At 33.5% G+C, this 24733-nt stretch overlaps 2 protein-coding genes across 3 annotated transcripts; one reads left to right on the top strand and one right to left on the bottom strand.

Annotated features, from left to right (window-relative positions):
* The first annotated feature begins 1655 nt into the window (after positions 1-1655).
* LOC133199660 (disabled homolog 1-like) lies at positions 1656-19071 on the top strand. 2 transcript variants are annotated; one of them, XM_061335533.1, is made up of 11 exons: positions 1656-1746; positions 6083-6289; positions 8066-8283; positions 8841-8975; positions 9116-9242; positions 10681-10742; positions 12231-12311; positions 12704-13144; positions 13244-14419; positions 16689-16754; positions 17856-19071. In XM_061335533.1, the coding sequence occupies exons 2-11, from the start codon at positions 6166-6168 to the stop codon at positions 17889-17891; spliced, it is 2466 nt and encodes an 821-aa protein (XP_061191517.1). In that variant the 5' UTR covers positions 1656-1746; positions 6083-6165; the 3' UTR covers positions 17892-19071. The 2 variants fall into 2 exon arrangements, with proteins under 2 accessions (XP_061191517.1, XP_061191518.1); XM_061335534.1 differs by having other exon boundaries at positions 17826-19071.
* Positions 19072-20720: 1649 nt separating this feature from the next.
* Positions 20721-23893, bottom strand: LOC133199659 (calreticulin-like). The gene is made up of 9 exons (XM_061335532.1): positions 23736-23893; positions 23238-23342; positions 22834-23040; positions 22518-22747; positions 22240-22428; positions 21986-22129; positions 21690-21870; positions 21339-21397; positions 20721-21147 (listed from the first exon to the last, which is right to left on the bottom strand). The coding sequence occupies exons 1-9, from the start codon at positions 23818-23820 to the stop codon at positions 21115-21117; spliced, it is 1233 nt and encodes a 410-aa protein (XP_061191516.1). The 5' UTR covers positions 23821-23893; the 3' UTR covers positions 20721-21114.
* Between the last annotated feature and the right edge of the window lie 840 nt (positions 23894-24733).

Here is a 24733-nt window from a genome sequence, read left to right as displayed (position 1 = left end):
CTTGAAGGTCAGTTTTCAACGTCGAAAAATTTTTCGTTGTTACATACCGGTTTCTTAAAATCATAATTTTGACTCCGACTTTTGCTGTTATGTTGATTTTTTGAACAACGATTGTTTAACAACTCTTATTTAAAATGAAAAAAATGGCTTAATTTAAAATAGTACAAAACAACAATTTGTTTCGATAAGATTATAGAGACCAATTATGGGTCCTTGAGGGCATGAAGTATAAAGAATCACATAGAAATTACGTTCTATTTCCACTATGGAAGAGTTATACTTCTTCGTGCGCTCTTTTGTGAAAAAGTCGGAAAATGTACAAATCTCGCGGGATTTCTGGGACAAACGTAACATAAACATGTAAACAATATGTTGAATGTTGATGAACAAATCCTAACAAAATGCAAATGAAGTATTTTATTGTTGTGGACTTTATAAACATCAAGAGTAGGAATGACAACGATATCAATTAATATCTATTGTTGATCGTACGTATCTATTTATCGTATGGTACATCTAAATACAATACACATGCCTCGGAAATATTGTATTGTTTATTAATGGATGATAAATTTAGGGTTCTCGCTCTCTTACATATGTCTTTTAGTTCTTCTATTCTTTAATTGGAATGACAAATACATTTAACATTTAAAATTGGATTGAGATTGGCATATTTTGTATTATCCGCAACGCCATGCCGTCCCAGTCAGACGACCAAACGCGCCTCTAATTTTGAAGAGTTCACTAATGGAAATAAAACGTATTTAGACAAAACTCGGGGCGGAAGATTATAAATAGCAGATGGGGATTATTTGGAATAAATGACAAGAAGAAGATATCATAACATACAAAAATAAATTTGTGATATGCATGCATCTAATTAAAGCTATATATGGCGTATCTGAGCTAAAAAATAAAAATACGAGATTGAGTGTAGATAAACATGATACATGTTATTTACGTTCAAATTCAAATTTTCACCGATTTTGAACTTGAATAACCTCATGTTTCCTTAGTTAAATTGACTTTAAACTGTGTCTTTTATTTAATTGCGGAGTCGGTAAATACATTGGGTATTGTTTTAAATTTCAAATATCTTTGAAATGTGATTGATTTAAATTGTGTAATTTACAGGAAAGTCCTATCTTTATATAAAGTATTAAAACAAATAGAACTTTTTAATTTTAGTTAGTCCGGCTGAACTTATAAAAAATACGCCATATATGACTTTAATAGGATTGGAATCAAATTTTTTCAACTTACTAGTCCCTCTCCTTAATATAAAATATATTTTGTCATTTTTAAATATTGAGTGTATATATATATATATAGAGAGAGAGAGAGAGAGAGAGAGAGAGTATTTTTAGCATTTTTAAAAGCTGTTTTCACTTTTAAATAAAAGACATTCAACTGTTCAATCGGTGAATATAACAATTTAATATTTTTTGAAATTTTGTGACTTTTTATGTGAACAATTGATGGATGGAGAAAATAAGGTTCATGTATTCAATCATTATAACTTTCCTCCGGAGTGAAAACAAGCTCGGGTTGGACAGCGACTTTGTCATACTTTGATCCGCCGTGCATTGTCTGTTACGTCACTAGGGTAAAGTTTACTTATCCGGGCACCTTGCTGTAATTAGGAGGCGTGTAGTTTGTTTTGCTTGACTGAGGAGAAGAAGTCAATGAAATGACGATTTAATTCTCTTTAAATATTGCATACATATTGAAAAATTATACATAATGGTAAGTATGTCTTGTTTTACTTGAACAATTTTCGGTTGTAAGTCGACTTCTTGTACTGGTGTATGTCAAATAAACTTTGTAGTCGCGAGTCGTAAACAAGGGGGGAGTTGTTTATGATATGCTAGGGACATTAGTTATTGCACAATCTGACTGTGACCAACAAAATTGTGTTATAGTGAACTCGGATTGTTTAAATCAATTGATTTGATAACCTGCTTTTTAGCAATTAGCATTATAATTGAACTAAGGTTTTTTTCATTTATGTCGAATTTTCTCTGTTAGGCCAAAAATTAAAAAAAAAATAAAAAATGAAGATTAGCATGATTAGATATTTAAACTCTTAAATCGCTACTTTATCCTTGATTTCAGGTAATGTTAGTAACTTAGTTATTCTTTGCTGGCATTCACAATGACAAATTAATACACAAGTAAGAGGTTTTCTGATAATTGTACAAGTTACAACTGTACATGTGAACTGATCAAATTACGCAAATCCTTTGGCATGGAATTCCCCTTACTTTATTATAATCAGGACTGGTCAACTTATTGTTCAATCTTATCACATTATTAAAGAGAAATTCTTAGAAATAACAAGAAAACAACTTTCTGATGTTTTCTTTGAGATAATTTTTTTAAAATTGATACAAATTGAATTTTTAATATTTTTTTGTTAAGTACATTTTCTTCGTTTACATCATGAGTAACTTCTTTTAATTATTAGATTTCAACAAATTGAATAATATGTTGAGAACCAATTTTGCTTGGGAGTTATATGAGGTTAGGGAGGGGGAGATGCAGTGGGTGTAAATACTACAAGTTTTGTAATTTATTATTTTATATGTTTTATTGACAAATGTTTTAGAATCAAGCATTTTTGACATGACATGATGGGTCACTTACTTAGGAAAAGTTAGATTCAAGATGAGATATTTCTCAACAAAATTCTCTTTCTTTGATATTATTTTCTAAAAATAGGAATGCATGGGAATGGATTTGCACCATCAGATATGAGTAGAAATATTACAGTAAGGTAGCTGCAGATTATTAACTTGCTTGTCTGATAAAAAACTGGGATGGAAGTTCCTCCAGATTTTTTCAGACTAGGTATTGAAAGATCTGCAGCTTACCTTAGGAGAAGAGTGATTGCTGTCATGTAAGACTGATACAATGTATAACGTTATATATTTATTGGTCTGTATCATGGAATTTTGTATGATACATCAAATAAAAAAAATATTTCAGTATTTGAGTATTTTCTTAATAGAGTCGGTTTTGGGTGTCTTGTAAAGAACATAGGTGATGTTTATGATCCATAAAATGATTTGCTGGCATATTGTGACACATATAAACATTGTGAAGTAAACTCTCTAATAGGTTTTTTTCAAGTCTGAATAGATTAGAATTATTAAGAAGTCATTGAGGAGTGCAATATAACATAATAGCTGTAACTGCATAATTTATGCACATAATTACATGTTCTTTTGTGGTGTATCTGTTAATCCAGAGATGGATGAATGTGACAAAGTATTTCAATTTTGAAATTTTAAAGTGTTTGACATGTGTTAAAGAGCTGATTAATTCTTATATTTTATCATACCAGTATACTTTCTGTATCATTTTTATGAAGGGAAGATATGAAGTAATCATTTACCAAATTAAGTTAAAATATTCCAGTGCTGTTGTCAATATTTTAAATTTTATAGAACTTTTCGGCTTTTTTTATATTTTAGAAAACAGGATATTCTTCTTTGTCAAAATACACATATATTAAGGTGATGGATGTAGCATGTATAGTAAGATTTAATTGAGGTGAGGGTTTGTAATGGTAATGAGAATTGCATGACAAAAACTAGGAGGATAATCGTCAGCTGATGTCATTTGTGTTTTGAGGTGTTTACTGTGAAATCATTCATGTACGATTTATCATTAGGAGAGAAAAAAGATATTAAATCACATTAGGAATGTAGAGGAAAGACAGTTAACAGATTAGTCCCATTTCAACAATTGTTATGGTTACCATAGAGTCACAGTCCTATTTTTTATTGCTAATTTTTCTTTTTAAATTCCCATGTAATTTTTATGTATATATCCAGACTACTGACAACTGAATTAATGTAGTTAAACAGCTAAGAGGCTCTTGACATACTTTTGCAGACAAGAATTTCTATGCACTTTAGAAAAGAGGGGAAAATTGGGGGGATATTTATTTTTTTGCTTTAATGCATGAATTACGTATTTTTCCTCCGAGTGTTTAATTAAGGAATCACTGTCTAGTTAGTAGAGTATGCCAGGGTATCAACGATAGTTGGAAACGTGGGATTTCCATTTTCCATTTCATTGTGAAATAAAATTGGAAATTTAGATTTTAAAAATGTAGGCTAATAGATTTAAAGAATACGAGGCCTCACATGTCAATTTCAATAGTCCCGCCCACTGAGGTCAAACACAAAGACAGCTGCACAAGAATTACATGCATATTAGGCCTTCTTAGCTCCTGACCTTTCGCTTGGCGAAATTTACATTCCGGTAGAATGATCAAGAAATCAACTCAACTAACTTTCAAAGAGTTATCACAGAGAAAACAAATAGAAATGGAAATATTTAATTTTGTATTTTATGATTTTCCTTATTTTTTCCCCCTAGTTGTTTGCTGTTTGCAAAGATTTGTTAAGAAGAATTGCACGGTTTTCAAAGAAGGTATAGGAAAATAATTAGATTTAAGATGAATCTGACAAAATATTCAAGATTTTTTAAAATATTATTTATTGCACCATCAGATGATTGTTGGTATTGGGTAGGTAAGAGACTTAGCATGAATGCAAATGCATATAAATGAAAACTGTAGAATTAAAACTGGTGGTATGAAATATTCAATAGAACTTATATGTTTACTTATTACCATGGAAGCACTTAGAAGATTTCCTCTTTGATAAAAGCATTAGAATTAACCAAGTTGAATCAGCTGCAGCCTTACAATGATACACTCTGCGACTTAATGTACCTCATGAAGAGGCAACCACTTTGTTAAAAGGAGATTATGTAACACTATGCATTAAGATTATTTAACATTTTGTGAGCACTTGTAGTGTATGTATTTATAACACACCAGCTTCCCGTTGGAGAAATCTAGTTATAGATAAAGCAATATTAACCACAGTCTGGACCTTTGATCCTCGGGAGGGTAATTTGTATACAGGTACATACTGAAACTAACAGTGTAAGCTTTATAGGTATATATATACCTCATCATAAGGCTGTCGGTATTTTATCTGTGTGATTTTATTGACCAGTATTTTATATAGATAGTACAGATAATGAACTGTAGGGTACCCTAGTAAAGGTCGTTATTGAGATAGATGGGAGGAGAAGATACTGGGAGGTTTGTCAATTTTTTTTTTTAAAGTGAGCAGGAGAAGATGGGGGATAGATTTTCTGTGTTGTTTGACTAAGCAGGTGCTTGTGTGAGGTGATGTAGGACAATAGGGGTTAGACAACATAAAATGTTTTTATCTGTGTAATTTAGGTTATTTAAGATAATATTCTGATGTTGTCATGTTTCAGCTTGAATTAATTTGGAAAGGAGTGTAGTTTACAGTGATAAATCTTATTACCCATGCCTTGATTTGTTTAATAGAGGTGAATGTATCGTAAGTTTAATTAAGGCATACTCTACATTTTAAAATGTGGGTTATTGCTCATATTGAGCATTTGCAAGGTGTGATTAATTTTAACATTTTAGAAATTTTCATAAAAAACTATATAAGTTAACGTGTAATTATCACAAGAAAGATTTTAATGATTCAGTAGAGCATGTACTTGATAGTGCTTTGTTCATATTCAATCATATGTCTTTAATTCATATAAACATGTATACTGACATCTCATTGTTGAATAATATGTTGTTGGGAGTTTCCCACTGCCTATATATACTTGTATGGCTATAGGTATAAATTTGATCTATAAACTCATTTGGTTTTGGTTGTAAAATAAATATAAAAGTGCAAGCTAAGTTGGCATGAAGATGAATTAGTTTACAGATTGGGAAACCCAACCTCACACTGTCTGTAATTGAAAAGAATTCTGATTAAGGATTCTTTTAGGAAAAGTAAATATTTTACCTGAATATCTTGGTGCTTTTTTTTTCTGTTGTAGTGCTGACATCTTGCTATTTTCTATTGGTGCTTTTTTTTTCTGTTGTAGTGCTGACATCTTGCTATTTTCTATTGGTGCTTTTTTTTTCTGTTGTAGTGCTGACATCTTGCTATTTTCTATTGGTGCTTTTTTTGTTGTAGTGCTGACATCTTGCTATTTTCTATTGGTGCTTTTTCTGTTGTAGTGCTGACATCTTGCTATTTTCTCCATCACTGATTGAACACCACTGAAAGACTTTACCATAAAGGCAGTATATACACCACCAGAATGTCCGAAGAAACCACATCCACTCCAGAAACCTCAGTATCAGAACCAACAGCAACCACCACCACCACTCCTCCTGCAGACAGCACCCCACAACAAAGGAGGGCTGTCAAAAAACCTCCTGTAGGTAGGTAACCTAGACTTTTAACTGAAACCTCCCATAGGCAGGAAAACTGGATAATTATAAAAACCTCCCAGAGGTAGGTACATGTAAACTGAACAGTTACAAAAACCCATGATCTTAGGTAAGGAAACTGAACATGGACAAAAACCTCTCAGAGGTAGGTAAACTATCCAACTACAAACCTTTCAAGGGTAAGTAAACTGAACAGTTAAAAAAAACCTCCCTAGGCAGGCAACCTAGACCTTAACTGAAACCTCCCATAGGCAGGAAAACTGAATAATTACAAAAACTTCTCAGAGGTAGGTAAACTAACCATTTACAAACCTTTCATAGGTAAGTAAACTGAACAGTTACAAAAAACTCCCAGAGACAGGTACATGTAATTTGAACAGTTGCAAAAACCTATGATCTTAGGTAGGGAAACTAACCAACTAAAAACCTTCCAAGAGTAGGTAAACTGAACAGTTACAAAAACCACCTGTATGTTGGTAACCTACACTATAAGTATTACAAATTACATAAACCTCCCTCAGATTGTAAACTGAACAATGAAAGAAACATCCCATAGGTATTAAAGGGAAATAACAAAACCTTCCATGTAAATACAATAATTACAAAAATGTCCTAAAAGATAGGTAAACCAAACAATTCCAAAAACCTTCCATAGGAAGGTAAGCTAAACAATTACAAAAACTTCCCATAGGTATATATATATAGGTTAGCTGAACAATACTTGATATCATGATTAATTAACTTAGTGGAACTCTTTTGCAGTGGAGGTAGGAAACATTCGTTAGCTGGGGACAATGTGCTTCATCATTTATCATCATCATCATTTATTTGGTATCATATGTCATCATACATAAAACAAATACACATAAATGTACATAATCATTTGAAAGACTGTTGCATACACTGCGATATCTTTTAAAGGACTTGAAAGAAAAAAGTGTAACCTAGAGACAATTGCAAAAACCTTCCATGGGTATACAAGTATGTGGCAATTACAAAACTCATCCATAGTAACCGGCATTAAAGTAACACCCCATAGGTATCACTGTGTAACTTCAGTAATTACTAAAGCTTCCCATAGCCATAATATGTAAGTGACCCAAGCAAAACAAACAAAGTCTTTGTCATCCAGGCTATTACAAAAATTTACTGTAGGTTTGCAACAAGGATAGTTACTTAAATGTAAGTATATAAAGAGGACTAGACAATTTATTTTATAAAAAGTGAACCTTGGACTATCAACAAAAGAATCGTGATCTTGTGATAATTCTAAATAAGAAGAAAAACTTCCTGTAAAACAGGTGATTTGCATACACTGATTGTGTAATATATAAAACATATAAGTATTGCTGTGGGAGAATGTAGAGATTATCACTGTTGGAGGTGATTTGTATCAATATGACTACCTTTCTTCGATTGCATTCAGATACTGGAAGTATAAGTAAGTAAAACAATGATGTAGCTACTGTTTGTTACCTGAATGTGAATGTAATCCGAGCTCATGAAAGAGAAAGACAAGGAATTTGTAAGGCGGTGTATGAAATAAGTCTCTGGGGAGAGGACTTCCTGAGTTTGTTGAATTTGTGTCCAGCCCAGTGAGATATTGTCAGTGAAATACATGTATGTTCAAAACAAAGAAGTCTTTGTGTATATGGTATTAAGAAAATCTAGACTGTAAATTAATACGGCAATGAGGATTGTGAATTTTAAAGAAGATGAAAATTATTCCTGTATTTGACACAGTAATTGTACTTTTTCTTGATACAGATCCTAGGAATGACCCATTCAGATTTAAGGGTGAGGGTGTGGTGTACAATGCCAAACTGATAGGAGTGAGTGACGTCGCCGATGCCAGAGGGGACAGGATGTGTCAGGAAACCATTCTGGCCCAGAAAATGGCTGTAAAGGCTGCTGGTCAGCACAAACAGAGAATTATAATTAACATTTCAGAGGAGGGGATCAAACTCATTGACCTTAGAACAGCTGTGAGTACTAATGAATGTCACGTACAATACAGGCCACAATATACAAGAACTAGGTCTTACTTTCCAGGAATCAGAAATTTTTTATAATTTCTTTGTTGTAAGGGCTAATTCATTGGCAAAATGTACACAAAAATGAGGCATGATTACTTCAAAAAAATTATTCAGCTTTTTTTTTTTTTTTTTATGATTCTTAGTTTTAAGGAAACGGAAATGATTTGTTTACATACTGTGGTTTCATTAGATTTTTTTTTGTTTGGAAGGGGGGATCAAATTACATGGTTTAGGGAAAAAATCAATTTCAATGATGTGTAAATTTATGGAGAGCATTAGCTATCTCATTCTACCATTATAAAAATTTCTAGTTCTATCATCAGATAATTCAATGGTCTTTCTCATCTCTCAAGTACAATAACAGCGAAAATTGTGTTTAACAAAAAATGATAAACCAAATACACGTATTGGTATATACAACCTAAATTTCCATTAGTAATGATACAAATTTACGTTTTCCTTATATACATGTATACATTACTTCATCCATCGACATTGTATTTCAGACATTATTGCACCATCATCCTGTTCATAAGATCTCCTTCATTTCACGGGACGTGAGTGACAGACGAGCATTTGGATATATATACGGGACTGAGGATAGAACTCATAAATTCTTTGGAATCAAAACAGAAAAAGCGGTATGTGTTGCAGATTCTTTTCCATGATATCAAGTATTGAAACTGTCTTGTATTGGAGCAATTATTCTACAATTTGAAGAAGAGTTTACTTGGATTTTCTGTAAATACTGAATTTTGTGAAATCGATAAAAATATTGTAGGCAGAAAATGTGGTATTGACTCTGAGAGACCTCTTCCAAGTGGTGTATGAAAACAAGAAAAAAGAGATGGAGGTGGCTAAACAGCAACAGACAGATGACAAACCAAAAGAAGAAGCACCAAAGAATGGTAGGTTAATTTAATACAATCAGTCACCCAAAGGAACTAGGAAAGAGCTTAAGCTTAAGCACTGTCGTCCTGGGTTAAAGTTTTTGGGTCAGACCCAATTCCAAATAAGCTTAATGTATCAGCTTTATCTTGACTAAATTTACATGATATATCACATACAGGGAAAACTACCAGACTTGCTAAGAGTTGCTGCATTTGAGCAACATTGGACAAGTTAAAGTGTTTTGATCAAGTCGGTTCCTGAGTAGCTACATGTTTAAGTCTTGGGTTAATTTGATTTTGTGTTACGTTTTAAGATACAGACTTCATTGTTTTGAATGCTGTGTCCAGCCTATACTTTCCAGAAGAGTGGTCGGGTTAATATTTATTATTGTATGGGGCAAACTTGCATTAATGATGCATATAAGGATTTGAACCACCAAAATTGTTTTGATTGCTTTAGGTGACCTACATATTTTAGCTGAGTGGCAAACTTATAGCTAACGGAGGTGGTTCATTCCTTTGTGTTTATGAATATTACTTAGACCAAACTTGTATTGGTGACCCAAGTATGATTTTAGTGCCTGCTCTAAATTTTTAAGGGACATGAATTTAGTGTACAAGTTGTATGACAACAACCAATGCATCTTCTAGAACAGTGATTTGATTTACCACAGTCATAGATAAAACTTACATACAGAAGAAAGCTCTTTAATCTTTCACTCACATGAAACTTAATTCTATGAAATTCATGTTTTTTTGTGTCTCATGAATATTTATATCATTGTTAATCAGTCATTTTGTGGAATTTAGTTAGAAGAATAAATAATTATTCATGTAATGTATAAAATTAATATTTATTTCCAAGAATTTATTGTCTCATCTATTATTGTTAATTTTGTAAGAGGAAGTGGAGAGAGAAGAGGTGTTGATTTAAAATATTACCTTCATTCTGTAGTTCACCATTGTTTGGTAGACATATGTATATTTTTTTATGCCCCCGCCATAAAGTGGCCAAGGCATATAGTGTTACTCTGTTCCATCATTCTGTTATTCCATCATTCTGTCATTCCGTCATCATTCACTTTCCGTTCATTATCTCTGCAACAGTTGCACACATTCAACTCAAATTTAACATATGGATATGTCATAGGAATACCCAGGTTAAATTTGGTCATGGTCCAATGATTTTTGACAGAGTTATCCCTCTTGAACTTAGAAAAAATAAGAAATTTTCAGTTTCCGCTCTCTAACTTTTGTAGGGATGTATGTGTAAGGTTAAAATTGCATATGCAGGTATTTTACCAGAAAATACAGGTCAAGTTTGAATACAAATTTAAAACTAAATATGGAATTTGAAATTTTGGCTGCCTGCGGGGGCATTCGCGGCGTTACGACACATCTAGTTTTAAAATATTAAGATATTGAGCCACTTGAATATTTTTTTTTATTCCTGCAGTTGTACAACTTGGTGGTGATTTAACCACAGAGTCCTCAACAGATGATGAACCAGACTCAAAGGTAAACCTTCTCACAGATATGTTTCCAAAATCAATTGATATGTACATTCAATTATATGTGTAGAGCATCAAAGGATTGTTTTAAAAGGTTACACAATCATGGTTGATTAATGCTTTAATTTTGTTAAATTTACTAGTACATGTAAATATCGGTAGTGCATGACCTAAGTGTTAGATTTACATGGCTACAATGTAAAATTATTAACATGAAATCACTAGGACAACCTTGGTGAGCATGAGATAGATGAGCCTATTTATGAAGTAAGTTTTGTTCTAATAGATATAGATGCTATATTAATTTCTTAAAACTAAATTTTCTGAATCTGAGTGTGATTGGCTTTAGTCCTGATATCTATCCTTTTTTCTGATATTGGCTTCTAACACAAAAAATATCCTTAATTTAGAACAAGGCTCTGAATGACAAATTGGTCTGACTTGTCTCCAAAGGTTCAAATCTTTTACCAAAACAGTTCAATTTGAAACCTTTTTAGTTGTATTTTTAAATCTTGTCTTATAATCATACCCCCTCCAAACTGAGTTTGGGGGTTTGAAGGAATCACACTTATCCATCTGTCTGTCTATCTGTCTTTGCAATTGTGTCCAGGCTATATCATTTTAATGGTGAAACTTTGGAAGCTTATACTTGGTACAAAGATTATTCATGACCTGGAGGTGTCTTGACCTTGACCTCATTCTGGCAAATTCAAGGTTACATTTAGAAAATTGTAAAAGGCACTTTTAAAAAATGCAGCAGGGGGTATACTTTTGTGAGCTTGTTTACAGTAGCTCTAGTTTTTCCTAGCTAGTCATAAGGACGAAGAAGTTTGATTACCATGTACATTAGCTTTTTGCTTAAAAATTTGCTTAATTGCTTAAAAATTTTTACAGCGAAGTTATTTTATCCTTAGTTCTTTTTATAAGTTCAGATTTGTTTGGTAAAAACAAGTACTGGTAAAAGCTATTTTTTTTAGTTAATTTATAACACATCCAATGGAGGCAAATTGCACCACAAATTCATTTTGAGTATTGGTACTTGTATGTGTTATCTGATTCACCTGTTTGAGTGTTTTGAATTTTTTTTTACTCATAGTTGTTGGAAGCCTAAAATGAATTGACCACAAGGTGTTGTTTACAAAACAATGAAAACTTCCCATATTATTAATCACAATTACATATGCGATATTTCCCATTAACACTTATATTGGTTCAGAGAGCATTAACAGTCAGACTAAAATGACACTTCATTGAAAACTAACAGTTCTGACTGAAATTCTACCTCTATACTTATAAAACACAGTCTCTGATTATACCTGTATCCTGATACTAATTATGGAATTAATGATAAAATTAACATTTAGTAAAATCAGATACCTTCATTCATAATTACAAAAGGAAAATTGTCAGTAAATTGATTTAGACACCAAAGAGGAAAATGAAAAATATTTCCTGGATCATGTTTAAACATGTTTTATCTGTTGATATTTGTCAGGTTCCGCCTAACAATGCTCCCGTGGAAAAAGAACCCACAGATTTGTCTGCTCTGCAGACAGAGTTAGTCAGCATTGCACAGGTAATAAAAATTATATTGAAATAGGAAAAGTATGATGATTACATATTGACACTTATTATTATTATTAGGTAAGTTTGTGCAGATATTGTAAATCACTATTCTGAGTTATTTAATAATTAAAATATTAATTTGAACGTAAACAAGGGAAAAAATAATGTTGCTTTTGAGATCAGGCTCCGGGGCCATAAAAATTAGACGAGCTCACTTTTGATCTCAGTCTCACTTTTACTGAAGGAATGTATAAGGGAAAAGTGAGATTGAGAACAAAAGTGAGCTCATCTAAGTTTTATTGCCGCGGAGCCTGGTTTTGTTGCAACTAAGATATTTTAGTGGTTTCTTCACTGTCCTCTACTATTGTTCTTACTGACAAATGAATCTTGAATGTCTTATAGGGAATAAAACAAATAGACAAGATGGAGTCATTATTTGATGATATTCAGACACCGCCCGCTCCTGCTGCCACATCTTCTGATCCATGGGGAACGTCAGCAGCTCCAGCTGAACAAACCAATCAGAGCAAGTCTGCCAGTTCTGACCTTGATGAACTTAATCTCTTCAGCAGTGAACCTGCCCCAGCTAAGAAGAAAGATGATATCATGAGTCTGTTTGGTCCAAGTGCTCAGGGTTTTGGCAGTCCTCAGCCAGGATTTGGTGGTCCTCAGCAAGGGTTTGGTGGCCCGCAGCAAGGATTTGGTGGTCCTCAACAAGGGTTTGGTGCTCCTCAACAAGGTTTTGGTGGCAATCAACAACAGCAAGGTTTTGGAGCATTTGGACAGCCAGCAACACCATTTCCACCAACCAGCCAGGCAAACCCATTTGCTGCTCAGCAAGGGGTACTTATTTGTCTTATCTTATGTTTACGTGAACCCATGTCATGTACATGTAATTGTAAATTATGTATGAATTGTACTTGTATTCTTTATTTCATGTAGGGAGGATTTGGTGGACTTGCTCCACCACCAGTTCCACAAAGGCAACAACAACCAATGAGCAGTCCATGGGGAGGACAACAACAGCCACATGTATCTCAGCAGCAGAACTTCTCCTTGTTTGACGAACCTGTTCTAGCTCCAACCAAGGTGGAAGATCCATTTGCCGCTCCAGTAACAACTGCCTCTCAACCAAAGGATGCATTCGCTGACCTATGTAGCATTGGATCTACAACGACAAATAAGACTCCAAAAGACTTATTTGCAGAGCGTAATGCTCCTCCAAAAAAATCTATCAATGAGATGATGCAAAAACCCACTCCAAATCCTCAGCAGGCAAGTGATCCATTTGGCAATGTTGAGGACTCAAGTCTTCCAGCTGCTGAATTCTCCCCATTCACTAGTAAATTGTCTGACCCATTTGATACATCTTTCCTCAAGTCTTCCCCTGCTTTACACATACAGACCACTAGTGCTTCAAATGTGTCTGCTTTTAGCAAAAGTACAGAGGAACTGACTCTGAATCAGAATTACTTTGATAATTCTGATGACTTTGATTTACCTTCTCCACAAGGACCTCCCCCTCCCTTACCAAATGACCCCCCTCCTCCTGCTCCCCCACCCAGACCAATTTCTTCTCATACAGGAAATCAGCTTCCCTCCCTGCCTGTTCCTCCACCAAGAAACTCAGAAAATGTGCCAAAAACCGTGTCGCTTTCATCCAATTCACAAATCATGAATGGTAATACTCCAGTTCCACGGCCAAGACCAAGGTCACATGTCGCATCATCTATGCCAACTCCACTCCCCAGAAATAATGCGTCCTCACAGGAAGCACCACCAAAAGAACAAAGCACCAAAGATTCACACTCGGATTCTTTCAGCAGCTTCACAATTGAGGATCCCTTTACAACAAATGACCCCTTTGCAGACACAGATCCTTTCAATTCAGATGGATTTGGGTCTTCTGCTTTTGACATTTTGAATTGTAGTGACCCCTTTGCGTCATTTTCTAGTCCAGTTAAACACAATTTAACCACTAAAAATGGAGACTTTGTAAGTGATGCAAGAAATGATCCCTTTTCAGCATTTGATAGCTCATTTGGAGACTCGTTTAATTGTAAGAGTGGTAGTTTAAAGAAAAAGAGTCATCGAAAATCTAGCGGTGGTAAAAATATGGTAAGTATTAAAGTTAGACAGGTGTGGAGTTTGCTGTGTCTAATTTATTAATGCTAACTCAATACTGAACTGGAAAGTATCAAAAATTCAATGTTGTTGAACAATGATTTTGTTCTGATCTAAGCTGAGCTTAGAATTTTATTAATAGAACACATGCTAAAATGAAGTGCAGTCTACTGTGGAATCATTAGATTTTGTGATGGCTCAATTTTTGTGGAATCTGTGGGTACCTCTCATCCATGAATTTACATCCTCCACGAATTAATAAACTAGAGGTACATGGTCCTATTTCCTTCTGTAGGTATAAGAGAATGGACAAATTACGTCCCCACAAACCTGTAAAATTTACGCAATCCACAAAAATTGGCTTCCACAAGTTTTAATGATTCCACAGTATGTTTATTGATACACCTTTTTACCAAGCTGAATTTTTGTTTTCCAAGTTTGGCGCGTGGCATTTTGAAAGAACTGGAAATTTTTGATACTCTTATTTTATAGTGTTGCAGGTTTCTGTTTACTAACATTTCGTTTTCTTTCTATGATATCCTTTTCATTCTCTGACATTTTAAGCAATTTTAAAATTGATACGTTGCTTGATACAGGATTTCTTTTATTGGAAGGCAATGCAAGTTAATGTAGCAACGAGAGTATGAAAATGTTTTGTTTTAGACTAATAGACATTGCTTTGCATGATAAATAGAATTCCAATAAAAAGTTTAAAAAAAAATTTTTTGGACCTAAATGTTTTATTGTTTTAAATACACCTCTGAGATTTAATTGTAGTAGAGGTAATGTGCGGAAGGTAGGATCATTATATCATAAATTAGCACTTAATGTGCAAATGTTAAACCTCCTGCAAATAACTTCGGGGGTATACTGGAATCCTGTTTGTCTTTCAGTGGGTATTTTTTGTTTGCATATTTTCTCTTAAATTATTTTTTTTTAATTATTATTAAGCTTTATAGAAATAATATAGAAATGATTATTATTTTGTAGAAATGATATAGAAATAATATACACCACTGAAACATGTGCACCTGATATTTTCAGATTGATTTGTTGAAATTTTTAAAATGTTAAGTTTCATTGTACCAAACTTCTCTGATAGAAATAAAAGTAAAATTCTTTTCATGACATACGTTTAAAACTTTTGAAACTCATACTTAATACAAAGGTTGCTTGTGACCTGCTGTGCATCTTGACCCTGAACCAAGGTCAGTTGGATGATCAGAAAGCACAAAAGTATTTTTTTTAACCACAACTTTTTCAAAGTTTAAGCTTGAGGGTAATTTAGACAGAGTCACATATTTCAGAAGTAGAAATTTTTTGCTTTAGCCATACCTTTTTAGAAGAGAAACATAACTAGCCACAAAGATTGCTTGCATCTAGTGGGTGTTTAAAAACTTTGTTTCATGGAAACTTGGATAAGATTAAGAAATTCATGTCCATATTATAATTCTGTAATCTAGAAAAATTTAAAAAATCAAACTTGACCTGTCTCGAGGGTTAAAAATGATTGTAGGATATTGACCCTGAAAAAAAAGACAGTGTCAAGGTCACAAAATTAAGATTTGTCAAATTCTGAAAGAAATGTAAATATCTTCAAAACAAACTTTGTAATGGAGGGGCATTAGGAAGATGATTTTCTTCTCAGCATGATTTATAACCATGATTGTTTGGATAAGGTCAAGGTTACTTGGCTCTGAAATTAGATGTGCTTTAATTCTGGGACTGTGAAGGATCATACTTCCATCACCTTCCCTCATCTATCCTCTTAGTGACAGCTGGCACATAATGCCCCTAAAATTTTCATACTTGACAGAAAAATTACTCACAGGCCAGAGGTGTTTAAACAAATTGCAATTCAACAAAATTCAGGCTATTGGAATTTAGTCATTTATAGTATATTTAAGAGTTCCAATGTGGCTGTAGTTTAAGTCCCATTAGAAAATTAACTATATTCTGATTTCTATTCATTATAACAACTTGAATTGTAAGCTTACTGCCTGCACCTGCCTTAAACCCTTTTTCTGTTCCTTTGTCACGTGTATGCACTCTTCATTAATAATTGTACAGTTACTAAGCTATACTGTTATAAAAAAAAACATTTACTATTTAATTAGAGACTATATTTAAATGCACATAACAGATTTTCAGATAAAACATTATTCTTTGATTGATTTTTCTTTCTTAAACCTAATGTTTATTGTCATGTATTTAACTGTTTACAATATACGGTAAAATAAGACGAGCTGGTTTACTTTTGCAGCCTGTGTCCGACCCCAATGATCCCTTTGGACTTTTGGTCGCATCAAAACCAGTCCAGAATGGTTCGGTAAGTATTTTCTAGTCTTCGTTGATCTTAAGCTGTGAATGATATTGCTTCATGATTTACAGTGTATTATTTATAAATTTTTTTAATGTTCACAAAATAGTGAAGTTTGATAAGCATACCATGTAATGTAGACTTTTGATTATATAATGTCTCTAAACATTAAATATAGACAGTCTAATCATACACAGCCTATGTACTCTTATAGGCTATACATGTAACAGATAGACTGTGTGTCTACATAAAGCCTATGTACTTTTATATTTACACTATATGACTGCTTACAGCCTGTGTACTTTTATATTAACATTTAACAGATAGACTGTGTGACTGCATACAGCTTAATATGTGCTTGCTTAAATGTGCATATATATATCAGACAAGCTTTTTGATCATATACAGTCAATGTACTAATAAGTAGAAACAGACTATTTTATTGTATACAGCCTGTATATTTATAAATATTTATTTAACCTCTACTGATTTTCCCTATATAAAATCATTAAATGTGAATAATTCCCTAGAAATCGCTGTGAATGGACAAATGCCCATTTTGCCATGCTTTAGTCAAATGAGCTATTAATCCCTGCTTCGAAATTTATGTCGGTATCATTGTGAATGGACTTGTGCCTGTTTTGCCATGCGTTAGTCAAGTGCTTCGATATTTGTATTGGTATAATAAAATAATTTAAATTATATCATAGGGAGTTAGCAAGATTCCAGTTCCCCTCAACCAGGACTATTTCCCTCAGCTTCACCTCAGGAAATAGTCCTCTCCTTGGGGAACTGGAATCTTTGTTAACTCCCTAAATGATAATTATGTATAATAACAGATGGACTATTTGACATACTCAACCTATTCACTTAGATATTCCTGTATAACAGATGACTGATCAGTATATGATATATACTGCTTAGTAACTAGATACACACACACTTGTAATTGATACTACAGTATTGTACTCTTAATGTTTGAAACGGTGTGTATGGACATATGACCATGAGGATTTTAAATATCAAAGAAAAGAAAATTAAGAAAGACATGAAATGATAATATGAACTTTTATTTTGCAGTAAAAGGGTTTTAAACTTGATTTTGTGCAGGAGCCAGTGTATGCCACTGTTAACAAGATAAAGTAATGATAAAGGACAACAACAAGTCTACAAACCAGCTGTGATGATGTAAACACCGTTAATGTGACCTTCTTACTCATAACATGCTTCTTTTGAATAAATTCACATGTTTAAAGGTGTTAGATATTGGGAGATTTTTTTTATTGTGACTTTTGAAACAGAATGTTATTGCTGCTGTGTGATTTAAAAGTGTCTTATTACACATACTCAGCTATTTTTTAGCTTTCCTCATTTTGTTTTGTTTTCAAAATAGCTTTGTTTTGTTAGAAAATATAAATTTTACATTTATATTAGGTTTTAGTTTTAAGCAAGAAGGTGGCATGGAAAATAGCTCTGTATTTACATGTGGAAAATTAATTCACCTTTCAAACATTGTTGTATTTATTTTGGAAAAAGAAATAATGCTTCTGAAATTTACGACATGTATTTATAACAATAGTCAGACCTCTGAATATTCTCTAATACTTGATATGGATTTGTCATATTCTGGATTATATTGTGTGTGATTTTTTCTTTTCTTTTTTTTGATTTTTGCAAGTCTTCCTTGACAGTTAAAGTATCACTGTATTGAGATAATGACAGACTCTAGATGCTTTGTTCCTGTTCACTCCATTAATGCCTCTTATGAAACACACAGGATATTTATAACCTTATATAATTCTCATTAGAAGTTTTAAAAAAAAAGATTTTTGACCACACTGATCCCAGAATTTTGAAACCGGTTTTGAAACTGTGATAAGTATTTTCTGCATTCTTCATGGAAATATGTAGGTTGTATTTTTCAACTTTGATTTCAAATTATCAGTATTTTATCAACTATGCATTATGAACATTATATACAGGTTGATTTTTTTTTTCAACATTTTCTTGGAAACAATCCTATTTTTGTCTTCCACCACTATAAGTGACCACCAGATGAATACAAACTAATAATACTGTAAAGAAAATACTCTTTAGTGCTGTAAAAATACATATTTGTTCAAGAATAAGTGCAATAAAGTAGTGAAGTAGATTATTAATTAAATATTTATAATTATATGCACATATAGCTGTTTTATTTGTGTGGATTGTTAACAGGGTTTGTTAGCAAGCTCTGAGATTGATTTCAGTTACAGTGCAATAATAAAATATCTACATATTGTTGTCATCTAACGAAAACACGCCTTACAATAAAATGTATAAGAGAGATGGTGTTATTTTTTATTTTGAAGCTATACATTGTATGCCTGATTAAATCTGTGAAGTGATATATAGGGAATTGTCTGAAGGAGAACTCTAAGGGGCATAACCCTTGAAAAGCAATTTAGCTGCAAAGCACCACCAATGCCAATATTCCACCCTCCTATGCAATGATTTTTTTTTTGGGGGGGGGGGGGGGGGGATATGTATACTGCAATCATGTAGACTATATGCAGACAAGGGAGAGAACAGCATTTAGATTACTGTCTTGCCTCAAGGGGCATCCAACCCAAACTTGCAGATGTGCATCCAGTAGAACATGCTTCAAATGTGCCTCTTCAGGAGTCTCAGTCCTGATTCAATGTGGGGCATGTGTTCAATCATGACCACCGATGGTAGGATGGGACCACAAAGAACAATCGATGTTTTACGTAGGAATATATAGGATAATCTTTAAAAAGCTTTTCAAGAATGGCAGTCATGAATAGTCACAGTTATATGGAAACATCCTCAGGTAGTGTAGATTCAAATTTGTTCAATTCACGACCCCCTGGGGTAGGATGGGACAACAATATGTGAACAAATTTTACTCAAGAATATTTAAGAAAAAGAACGATGATGATGGGTCATAGTTGCTTAGGTTAGTGTTGTGATCTGTGGGCCTCTTTTGTACTGTCTACTTGTGTACCAGGTCTTTTATTGAAATTGGACCAAAACTGAGAGTAGGGTTTTATAAGAAAATTAATAGTAACCATGGCAACACCATTTGTCAAGCTCAAAAACCAATATACAGACATGTAATGTATCTAAGTATTGGATCAAAAGTATAGGAGTTGCACTTTGAAAGAATTGCAAAGAGTAAGTAAAAAGTAAAATTTATTTCAAGTCGGCATTGTGTACATTAATAACAATTTATTTTTTTTTGTAACCATGGCAATGCTGTTTATCAGAATCAAAAACTTATCCATAGAACTATGTATCTTAGTATAGTGTACTTGTGTACCAATTGGACCAAAACTGTATGTAGGAGGAGTAGCATTTTGAAATGTTGTTCACAGACAGACTGACACACACTTTACTATTACACTAATGCATAAGCTAATTTATTGAACCATGTCCATTTTTTTCCTAAACAGCATCTACCATGAAAAAGTTTTGTGCCATCTGCCTATGGTGAAATAGTCATCAAAAGTGAACTACAACCAGGAAGTAAATATTAAGTGATCTTTTCTTTTAAACATTTGTCTGCCTTCTTCCTCTTCCAGTAGCAGTCAATTTTTCTCACACTTCATCTTGGAACTTTTTTTTTTAATTTTTATCCAGATTGTGACGTAAAATAGTCTGACACAACCAAAGTCTGCTTTGGTACAATAAATCACCTAATTACTGGCCAACAACAATAGCAAGTTTATTGTCTTCCTCGATGGCAACCACTTCCCAATCCGCAATCGAGCAACATAGTTGTTGTCTCAGGGACAATAAACTTACTGTTGACCTCTTAGCCAGTAAATAGGTGTATATCGTCTCTGACCATTTGGGATAAAAACTACTAAACTGAAAATGAAATGTGCAAATTTTCATGATGTACCATCAACTCATTTCTCTATCACATGGGTCAAGCTCAGAACAATAAAAGAGGAATAACAAGAACACAGATTTATTAAAACCCCACTTTTATTCACTTTTCATGAATAAATTATACTTAACAACAGACATTAGTTCTTTTGCAAGGAGATAAAAAGAATGGAAATGCACCCTTTGATTTTTGCTTATTTAAGTAAAGCTATCTGCTGAAAATGAAAACAATAAATAATGTCCCCAAAGTAGAAAACTATATTCCATCTAACATCAACATTCAGTTCACAAACATCCATCCTCAGGTATACACACACACATTTAAACACATTTACACTTCAACAGTTACTCATTCACAATTTCATGAATGGCTCATCATGATTAATGGAATTGTGTAGTGAGCAATGAAGAGGTAAGAATGAATGGTCTTCCTACACACTGCAAAATGTCTTTAAGATCTAATTCAATTGGTTTATTATAATTCATCTTTAACTTTATCCTCTTCATCCTGAATAAAAAGAAAAGATAATATAAATAAATATTTCTTAAACACTTTTTTGTCTTTTTTCTAAATGAGTCCCTCATCAACTTTTAAGCTATGTAATAATTTTTCTGGGTGGTATACCCTTTTTTTCATTGTGGAGATAAGATATTTTTCTGGATGGTGTCCTTTTTTTCTTTACAGAAATAACAACTTACCTTATCCTCCTCCTCTTCCTCATCATCTTCACCCTCATCATCATCTTTCTTGTTCTTTTCTGGAAAAGAAAGAAGCAGGGGTGTGATTTTTCAAAAAATGCTGATTGCAAGGAAATCATTAGTGTTCACTCATATGAAATTTTGCTTTAACAAGATCTTTTTCTTTCTAAATAAAATTTGAACAATTTCAGTGCACCTTGCATGACAAAATTTGAGAAGTGTGGCCTTGTAAAGATTTTATTAAGGAATAACATGATCTCCATTTATCCCAGAGGGAGTTACCTCTCTTATCAGAGGAACAACTTTAACCAGGAAGTAAATAAGAGATCTTTTCTTTAAACATTTATCTACCTTCTTCCTCTTTCCTCTTCTTCTCTTCCTCCTCCCTCTGCTTTCTCTCTTCTTCATCCTGTCCATCCTTCATTTTCTTTTCTGGATCTTTGGTTTCTCCCCATGTTTCTTTTCCAACTTTTTCAGCATATTTTTCATCATCAGTAACCAGGATGTTATCAAAAATTGTACCAGATTTCACCTGTAATTAAGTCAGAAACATCTTAACAATGTCAAGTACACAAAAAAGGGAAAAAATTAAATAAAGATGGCAATTTTCAATTTTATTTTACTTTTCTGCATTATAACACCCTCACCTGCCAAAGATCGAATCCTACTGCTCCAATATCATCATATTTGTAAAGGTTAGTGTCAGGAGTGTATTCTGGGTTATCAATTTCTGGGTGGACCCATTTGCCTTTGTAATCAGGGTTATCAATTTGCTTGGGTTTCCATTCTCCCTGCATAATGAGAGGCACAAAATTATTGCCTTGTGTCATAATGACATCAGACAAACATCTGTCAACAGGATTATATGTTAAATTCAACATTCTGAGAAATGCCTATAAACCTTGTAGTCTGGGTTATCAATCTGTGGGGGTTCCCATTCTCCATCCATCTCATCATCCCAATCGTCAGGTTTCTTAGCATCTGGGTCAGGAATGTGTTCGGGCTTGTCCCAGTCTTCTGGTTTCTTATCATCAGGGTCATCAATCTTCTCCCTCTCATCCCAGTCATCGGGTTTCTTGGCCTCTGGGTCCTAAAATAAAGGTTTTTTTCTATTATTAATCCAAAACTTTATATCCTTTTAATATTTTTTAAGCTATATAGTATTATTTTCTGTGATACCTTGATCTTTTTTGGTGGCAGGAAGTCCCAGTCTTCCTCCAGCTGTCCACTCTCTACCTTCTCATTGTCAATCTTCACCACGTAGCTGTTATCTGGGTTGATGACAAGAGTGTACAGGTGAGTGAAAACATCATCCTTACAACGGATTTCTTTCTTGCAAAGCAAGTTCTTTCCTTTGTAGTTGAAAATGACATGGACTTTTTTGGTGCCTGGTCCACAAATATCAGGTCCTGCAAAGAAAAATAATAATTAAATAAATGGCATTTATAATATAATATTAAACATGTTTATCTTGTGAAATATGTTGAAATCTTACCAAACATAATGAAATATGGAGAATCTCCATGTAGGTTTTTCTGGTCCAGATCTTTGGGGTAAAGTTTAATGTATCCACCACCACAGTCAATGTTCTGCTCATGCTTTACTGTGAACTGGATGACCAGAGGTTTTCCTTCATTGCTAAATGGTTTCTCCAACTTAGAAGAAATTCCATAGAACTTAGCATCCTGAGAGGTTTGGATTCCTTTAAGAAGAAAATAGTTAAGATTAATTTCTCATTTAGAAATTCAAGTCTCATACCTGCCAGGCATCTTGTAAAGTGACATAAAAACTGACAGAATAATTAACAAGCATAATTAGCATATATACATCAACAGTTGTTCTTTTGTTGCCTTGAGTAAATTTCACTACTAAATCATTTGATACTATCTATAAACATACCCTTATCTTTCTCAGAATCTCCATAGAATTTGCCTGCAGACCAGACAAATTTACCCTGGTCAGCTCCTTTGTACGTAGACTCCGTCCATCTGTCTTTCCAACTTTCTGCAAAATGAAATTTAATTACGTGTCATATGCAGTATTTTACCTGATTTTCTATTCGAAGCTTTAAAGAAATATCCAACTTCTACGATTTGTGCATATTAAAATATTTTTCACATAATAAATTACTCATATATTCTACATTAAAAGTCGTGACCAAATCTTGACCCATGTACCATCGATGTCCATGTCATAAAATGTCCTGCAAGATTATCTAAACTACACGTTTCATATTGACTTTTGCTTAAGTCTAAGAATTCAAGATTTTACATAAAATATTTCATGACTATGCTATAAATTAGTGCAAAACGTAATACTCATACTACCACTAAATAAATTGACAAGTAGACAGATCCACTTTCATGTGAGAATAGCACCGAAAAAAGTATTACATACCTGAATCAAACTCTTCCCTGAAATATTCAGTTGGTTCTGACAGAGCAACTCCCACAAAAAGGAGCAAACAAACACACGTTTTCATCTTGGACGTGTCCTCCAGAGTTGTACTGTTGATAGTGAAGATGCCGGCGTAGTCCACGTGACTTTACAGATGGTAATATATCATTGGTCCACATGGCAAAAGTCGAACCAATCAAAACCCACCACGCGCAAGGCGATCGAAAGCCACGATTGGTCTGATCCGGAAGTGATAAGTCAACCTTTCAATGCTGTTTTTTGGAGAGAAGAATCCCGAGGAGATTCGAAAGTAAAGTTTGGCGCCAAATTTCATTCCATATGAATGTATAAAATGTACGCCCTCTTTAAGAGCCCTCTATACTCTGAACACTAAAGAGCTTTGATTCTGTGGTATTTTAATGCAGGTAGAATAATCTGCCCTTTGAGCTAAAATGAAATAAATTAATATGCACAGTTAATTACTTTTAAGATTAAAATTTGTGATCAAATCAAGCTTTCATAACATTTTTTAACTAGGCCCAAGTTGAATCTAGATTGAACACTTCATTTGCAGGTATTTTTCCCACTTAGGTAAACCACAGGTACTTGTGGACAGGACCCCCCCCCTCCAATATGCCCCACAAGTCAAAAAATATTTTTATGTATTTTTTTTTCATAAATTATTCTTCTAGTACACATTTACAATGTATTCCATAAGAAAAATCCAAAAAATAACGCAGAATTAACGTTTTACTAAAAAATCATACCCGCGGTATTTTTGACTTGTGGGGCATATTGGAGGGGGGGGGGGGTTCCTGTCCACAAGTACCTGTGAGGTTAACAACAGTGATTTCTGCTCATCAGTGCTTCACTGTCTTTGAAAATTTTCCTGGGATAAATGCATGGTACCAGGTATGTTAAATTGAAAATATAATAGATAAGCTCAATATTTACACCCTTACCCACTATAATTGCTTTAAATCTCAATCATCCTGTTA

This window comes from Saccostrea echinata, unplaced genomic scaffold (genome assembly GCF_033153115.1).
Source record: "Saccostrea echinata isolate AGI-Se365-2 ecotype Australia unplaced genomic scaffold, CSIRO_AGI_Sech_v1 ptg000034l, whole genome shotgun sequence".
In the NCBI taxonomy this organism is placed as follows: domain Eukaryota; kingdom Metazoa; phylum Mollusca; class Bivalvia; order Ostreida; family Ostreidae; genus Saccostrea; species Saccostrea echinata.
This window is presented reverse-complemented; position numbering and strand designations above follow the sequence as displayed.